This window comes from Fusarium tjaetaba (genome assembly GCF_013396195.1).
Source record: "Fusarium tjaetaba strain NRRL 66243 chromosome Unknown NRRL66243_c0000381, whole genome shotgun sequence".
Classification (NCBI taxonomy): Eukaryota; Fungi; Ascomycota; class Sordariomycetes; order Hypocreales; family Nectriaceae; genus Fusarium; species Fusarium tjaetaba.
In genome coordinates this window covers 17,572-24,297 of record NW_023501577.1, presented here as the reverse complement: position 1 = coordinate 24,297, position 6,726 = coordinate 17,572, and the positions used below count along the sequence as shown (strand labels likewise).

The window sequence follows — 6,726 nt, the reverse complement described above, 5'->3', positions numbered from 1 at the left end:
GGTATGGCCGGAACTGAAGCAACTCGAGGCTTGAGTCGCATTGAGCGAGAAAAAGCAGGTTCAAAGGGTGGGATAACTCGCTTGATCTTTCTGGCTGCTATCTTTGCACCTCCTGGCAAAAGTACTAGTATCGATGTCTAAGTTGTGGGCTAGAAGTGTTATTTGCAGTTGAGATTTGTGGCTGTGAGCTTATTCTAGCAGAGAGAACCTAGTCTATTGTAATAACAAGCTTACCCATCTGTCGTCCAGCTTTCATATCGTCGAAAAGCCCATCAATGTCCTTGAGGTTACTCAGGCCTTGCACTACTCTACTGATGACTGGTCGGATCCCTTCGCGGTCGACGAAGGCAACCATATCCCGAAACTCTTGCCTAGAACCCATTGTAGTTCCTTTCAACTCCGCATTCAGAAGAACAGCTGGCATAGTCCAATTCATCTTCGGTGAGATAGTCATACCATATTGAACAATAACGCCACCAGGTTTAAGAAGCTTTACAGCTTTGACAACGATATCACCGCCCGCACCATCAATGATGGCATCGATAAAAGGTCTTGATGGCGGAAGCTGACGGCGAATATCTGCCTCCCACTTCTCCAGCTTGTAAATCGCACCGCCTTGTGCACCCAAGCCTCTAGCTCTAAGGAGCTTTTCTTCACTGCCAGATGTAACGAAGACGTTGGCACCCATAGCCACGCCGAACTGTAAGGCTGAGAGAGCAACGCCGCCTCCAATACCGGTAATGAGAACGTTCTGTCCTGGCTGGACAGCAGCTTTGGTGACAAGTGCCCTCCATGCTGTAAGTCCTACCAGTGGTAGAGCCGCACCCTCCGTGGCAGACAGGTGTTTTGGGGCCGGAACAACCTCGTCCTTGTGAGCGCACACATAGTCTTGCGCTGTGCCTACGTCATAGAGACTTGTAGACCCGGTAATGGACCATTTTTTAGAGTCCTCTGGGCCAGCCGGATCAGATTTCCAGCCACGCATCGGAGTCAGGAGTACGTTTTCTCCGAGTAGGGACTTATTAGAAACACCTCGCCCGACTTCAGTAATCACTCCATAACCGTCCGATAACATGGGGTTGTCGAGGGATATGGCGGGGTACTGATGTTGTCTAACGAAGAGATCACGATGGTTCAGAGCCGCTGCTTTGAGCTGGACGAGGACCTCATGGTCTCCAGGCACAGGCTTCTCAGTCCTTTTGAGCTGGAGACTGCCGTTGGCATCAGTGCTGGAAATCGAATTACTGTCAGAAAGCGTGATGAAACTTACGGGTAGTAAATTTCCCCTGGCTTTCCTGAAGCCTGGCCGAGATGCAATATACGCTGTAGAGCGGCTCTTGATTCTTTGGATGCCTTCAACATGTCGTCGCGCTGACAATTGTTTATCGGGAGCAGTTTGTGCATATGATCTCACAGTCCCAGATCAGTCGTCAGTCACTCTTAAAAATCGAAGCGTTATTGTTGCCGGACCGTACCCATTACGAACATCGGATGATGCTGGGTGGGGACGGTCCGACCGTCGTGTTTGTCTAGGAATCTGGGGTCTTGGAATGAGATCAGCCGTTAAGCCTTGAAGTGGACCAACTCTTGATGTAACCGGGTAAGGTCGCGAGGAGCCAGTCTTTATTAATTCCATTATGGAAAAAACTTATGTATGTAATCTGGTATCTCTATAATAAGCAAGCAAGAAGACCGTTCCAAAGCTAAACGGGAAAAGAGTTTCATTCAATCACAATGCATATCCGAAGCTGCCGAATAACAAAAACGAGCCAATTACAGTACCAGATATAGGAACCTGAATGCTACGACGGGGTAAAGTCGGCACCTCATTCCGACAAGAACAGCAGTCGTTGTATTTAATCGCAGCGACAATGAGAAGAGTTCAATTTCAATAGATCGCTGTGATCTCTCCATTTCAATTGAAGTATCTCGGCCGTACCCATTGCATCATTCCTCACGGTACTTGTAAACGAGCCAAATCGTCATGTCTATTGTAGAATCAGTGTATGAGCCCTTGGGTGGCCGAGTATTGATTTATGGAATTATACTGGTAGTCGTAAGTTTGTGATACTTATCGTCGCTGAATATCGAGACTGTGCATCTGGCAGTCCGATCGTTCAACGTTGACTGACGCATATACATTTCTAGGTTCTGTTCCAGATTGTGCGCTACTTCCTTTCTCCAATTCACCGTCTCCCTGGTCCCGTCACGGCCAAGTTATCGACCTTCTGGCTCGCATCACAATGCCAAAAAGTCCGACGATCCGAGGAAGTACTAAAGTTGCACCGGAAGCACGGCGACTTTGTTCAAATTGCGCCCAATCATGTGTCAATCAATACCCCCGATGCGATTCAACAGATATATGGCCATAAGACCGGATTTGTCAAGGGCCCCTTCTACGATGCGTTCCACCAGGTGACACCAGTAGTCTTTAATACCAGAAATGTCACAGAGCACACACGAAAGAGGAAGTATATCAATCCCGCATTTTCCGCTCGTGCTTTGTCGGGCTTTGAGCCTCATATGGATGCTGAGATTGTTGCATGGAAGCGCCAACTACTTAAGATTTCCAGCGGATCAAGCCCACGTGTCGACTTTTCTGTTTGGAGTGAGTTTGACACATCGGCACCGACATAAATGTTTACTAACGCCGCGTGCCGCAAACAGCAAATTACCTGGCCTTTGACGTTATTGCTAGCTTCGCCTTTGGTGAGCACTTTGGCTTCGTTGAGAAAGGCGAAGACGAGTATGGTCTCATCAAGATCATTGACACCCGCGGCGAGTTTATGAACGCCCTTGGATCCCTTTCGCCTTTCCTGAGATCTGTGATGAGGTACAATCCTTTTGACTCATTCTGGAAAAATGGATTCAGGGCATCAGCAGGCCTTGCAAAGATTGGAAAGGAGGCATTCGAGAAGCGAAAATCCTCAGCTGATAATAGCCGAAAAGACTTACTAAGCTTCCTCTTCAATGCTAAAGATCCGGATACGAAGCAACCAATCCCAGAAGACGAAATCATTGCCGAGTCCATCAGCTTTATCGTTGGCGGAAGCGATACAACGAGTAGCACCATGACCAACTTTATCGACTTTGTGGCTCGTGATGAGGACTTGCAGCTACGGATCCAACAAGAGATGGACATTATATTCCCAGGTGAGCCATCTGATGACTGGGTGCCGAGTGAGAAAAAGTTGAACGACCTGTCTTTATTGCTTGCAACTTTGAGGGAAGTCATGCGTTTTCGGCCAACCAGTGCCACTGGACTAGAGCGAGTGACGCCACAAGGTGGAAAGCCCATAGCCGGACAGTTCATACCAGCGGAGGTAAGTCAATAAAGGTGAACAGACCTTGGACTCTACTGACCACAAGACTAGACATTAGTTAGCGTCCCAACCTTGGGCGTCATGATGGATCCAAGGATCTTCGAATCACCCGAGACATTCAGACCAGAACGGTGGCTTGAACCAGGGGCGGATGAGCTTATGGAGTACTTTTACCCATTTTCAACGGGACCAAGATCATGCATCGGAAGAAAGTTAGTCAGTCATCATCCCCAGTAACGTTTTGCATACTAATGGCCGCAAGCTTTGCATGGATGGAGATCTTGAAGGCAGTAGCGGTTGTGTTTAAACTATTTCATGTCAAGAGAATCAACCCGAACCCTACAGTGATCAGAGAAGGTTTCTTCAACAAGGCTGTTGAATGTGAAGTCGAGATGCACAAGAGGCGCTTCAATTAGGGCATGTGAAAGGTAATTGAGATTTAATACAAGGCTCGAGCTATCCGCTTAGGTTCATGATATGCACTAATTAAAACACCACCGAATTCAATTCAACGAAATGAATTTTATCCTAAAAGTAGACATGGGTCTAGTAAGCAGCCGTTCTGTTTCTATCAACATGAGCTTTCTTGACGTGCTGCTCCTTGACGCGATGTTCCTTGTAACGGTCACGAACTTCGTGGAATGCTGCGGTAATGGCGTGGAGGATGCTGTCGAGAATTAGTTGCTGTACTGAAAAATTTACAGATACGAACTTACGTGCTGATGATGGCAAGAATGAATGTGCCCCAAGGCAGATTGCAGCTTTCATCCGATGAGTCGGCGTTGATTCCAAAGGTGCTCGAGAAACCCTCAGTTCTGTAGCAATGACGTGGGCCAGCCATGCCACCATTAGGGCGAGTAAGAACAGAGACGGCGATGAAAGCTCCGACAAAAGCAATATCCAACAGCACCCAAAGCCAGCGCAGCCATCTCGGACCACCGCCCTTGAGAAGCAGTGACATCAGCATCGCAATAAGCGTGTACAGGACAGCAGCTGCAAGGATGCCTTCAACAGCGCCATAAGAACTGTTCACACCACGACGCGTCTTGATTGCATTGACGAGATTATAGACCTTGCGGAGACGGGCTGAGAAGAGTCCAAGGGAGATGACAGCGGAGAGGAATTGGACAACGCGTGTAAGGCGCAGGAACCAGCGATAGAGGCGGGAATGTTTGAGCCTATCAGGAACCCAGCGAGTCAATAGACCTGTCTCGCGGCTGCGATCATAAGTGGTGCCGTAATCGGTGGGAACACCGCGGTTGTCGTAGTGAGCCATGGTGATGCGGTGAACAAGTTGAATTAATGGGCTCTCTAGCTGAGGAGGATATAAGATGGAACACAGAAGTGAAGGAGATGATCTTTTTCCTGACAATTGATGCTTAATTATAATTTTCGTAATCTATGCGAGACGTCATAATGTCACACAAGTCAAGGCATCACATTCCCAACCCTGTGACATGGCCAGCCCGTCACCGTCGTCATGGATTAGAGATTCAGCCTCATAATGAGACCTCAGCCACAAAATTTATTTCTTGTGTTTCAATTTGATCAGCCAAGACGCGGGAACTGCCTTGTTTTAATATCTGTTGCAGTTGGACGCGCCCTTACTTGAAATCCACTTTATCTGGAAGAAATGCTCCGGGCGGGTGCCGAACGGCTTGGCTTACGATTTACAGTGTCACCGGTGACGATTTTCCCGATTCGATGCTTCAAAACCGGATATTATTAGAGTTGAGTTAGGCCCGGATTGCAGATCTTTTAATTAATCGTCCACTCAGAATCATTCCCAGGTTCACCTACATGTTGTCTCTATACTGACCTCATGCAGAGGCAACGAGATAGAAAAGCCTGTCTCTTGAAGTAGCCAGATGACGCTGGTTCAAATAATTCTCTGCTGCGTTTTCTTTTTCACTCCGTAATTTATATGTATCTCTCCGTATCGGAAATGACTGACAAAGTTGCCTCTGCTGATTTAACCTCTCAGCCACAAGGCTCAACTGCAAATGAAACATCTGGCTCGGTACATGACTCGCATGTACAAAGAAATGTGACTCTCAGAGGCAATCCAAGAAGTCGCGTAGGATATTCTCCTCGCTTGCAAAGCCTTGCTGGCCAATCTCTCGCAGAATGTCCTCGGCTCGCTTAATAAGCCCATCCGCGTTGGACAAGTCCCTCCCTTCTACTGCCTGGTCTTCGTCCTTCACCAACTTCTCCCCCTTTGGCGAGATTTGTCGAATCTTGCGTCGTAGCTCATTCCACGTTGAATTGTGACAGTACGCAAATACCCGCTCGTTCGCGAGTGAAGGGAGGGCTACTGCAGCAACCAAAAGACGTGCAGCATCCTGAACATCAGTGTAGTATGCTACGAGATTTGTCAGTTTATACTGCTGGTAGTGGCTGATAAGATGGAATGCCTACCAACTGAGCCAAAGACCTTATCCCATTCACCTTCAGCCGCTGCTTTCAACATGCGGAAGGTAGAAGTAGTGTTTCCTGGATCCAAGGCCCTTCCAAACTGGCCATCAGGTACAACACAGTTTGCAACAAAGGGAGGCTGGTTCGTGCCAACCCATGACCAGAACGCCAATTCTGCCAAAGCCCGACTGGCGCTGTAGACGTCCACGAATCTATCGAAGCCATCGACATTTGGTTCACAACAGGCCTTCATGATGGCGTCGTAGTTAAACATGGCTGAAGTTATATGGTGCGGATGGTTATAATTGGTAAATTCAACTGCTTTGGAGCTGGAACTGAGAACGTAGCGCTTCACTCCAGCACGAGCTGCGGCTTCAAGACTATTGGTAGTCCCTTTGACCACAGGCTCTACCACCTTCGCAGGGTCTGCGTTCAATATGATCGGTGTCGAAACGTAGATTACGCCCTTAGCCCCTGCGATACAGCGATTAAATTCAGTCGTGGAATAGAACATAGGGTGCCCTCTTACCTTTGAAGGCCTCATCAAATGCGCCTTCAGCTTCAAAGTCAGACACCTGAACCAGCTCAAACTTTTTTGGCCACTCGGTATCAAACAAGTTATGCATCCACTGTAGGTTCTTCTCCACGTCTCTCACAGTTCCTCGGACGAAGAAGCCTGCTTGGAGGAGCTTTTCGCACGTCTCAACACCCATGTAGCCGTTAGCCCCAATGACTACAACGACGGAGCCAGATGGAATTGCAGGATTAGAAATGAGCATTGTGATAACTTGGGTTGGGATGTAGAACGATGAAATGAATTGGCTTGATCTCGAGAGTTTCTTATACAGTTATGCCATGATCTATAATGCTTCTATATAAGCTCTTTGTTAAAATCGATTCACATGAAATCAAAATGTCACACAGCTTGGTATTATTCAGCTCTGCTTTGTAATTGTGATATCTTATAACTTAAAAGCCCAAAATAAGA

At 47.6% G+C, this 6,726-nt stretch overlaps 4 protein-coding genes across 4 annotated transcripts; 1 reads left to right on the top strand and 3 right to left on the bottom strand.

Moving 5' to 3' along the window:
• Positions 1–208: 208 nt before the first annotated feature.
• Positions 209–1,362, bottom strand: FTJAE_13040 (alcohol dehydrogenase; the record flags this gene model as incomplete). Its single annotated transcript, XM_037346142.1, has 2 exons — positions 209–1,229; positions 1,271–1,362. 2 exons carry the CDS (start codon positions 1,360–1,362, stop codon positions 209–211), a joined length of 1,113 nt encoding a protein of 370 aa, XP_037199940.1.
• Positions 1,363–1,984: 622 nt separating this feature from the next.
• Positions 1,985–3,739, top strand: FTJAE_13039 (benzoate 4-monooxygenase cytochrome P450; the record flags this gene model as incomplete). The annotated part of the gene is made up of 5 exons (XM_037346140.1): positions 1,985–2,056; positions 2,149–2,608; positions 2,668–3,323; positions 3,375–3,535; positions 3,586–3,739. The coding sequence occupies 5 exons, from the start codon at positions 1,985–1,987 to the stop codon at positions 3,737–3,739; spliced, it is 1,503 nt and encodes a 500-aa protein (XP_037199939.1).
• Positions 3,740–3,869: 130 nt separating this feature from the next.
• On the bottom strand, positions 3,870–4,599 carry FTJAE_13038 (uncharacterized protein; the record flags this gene model as incomplete). The annotated part of the gene is made up of 2 exons (XM_037346139.1): positions 3,870–3,990; positions 4,040–4,599. The coding sequence occupies 2 exons, from the start codon at positions 4,597–4,599 to the stop codon at positions 3,870–3,872; spliced, it is 681 nt and encodes a 226-aa protein (XP_037199938.1).
• A 778-nt stretch (positions 4,600–5,377) lies between these two features.
• Positions 5,378–6,517, bottom strand: FTJAE_13037 (aldehyde reductase II; the record flags this gene model as incomplete). Its single annotated transcript, XM_037346138.1, has 3 exons — positions 5,378–5,685; positions 5,742–6,212; positions 6,268–6,517. The coding sequence occupies 3 exons, from the start codon at positions 6,515–6,517 to the stop codon at positions 5,378–5,380; spliced, it is 1,029 nt and encodes a 342-aa protein (XP_037199937.1).
• Positions 6,518–6,726: the final 209 nt, after the last annotated feature.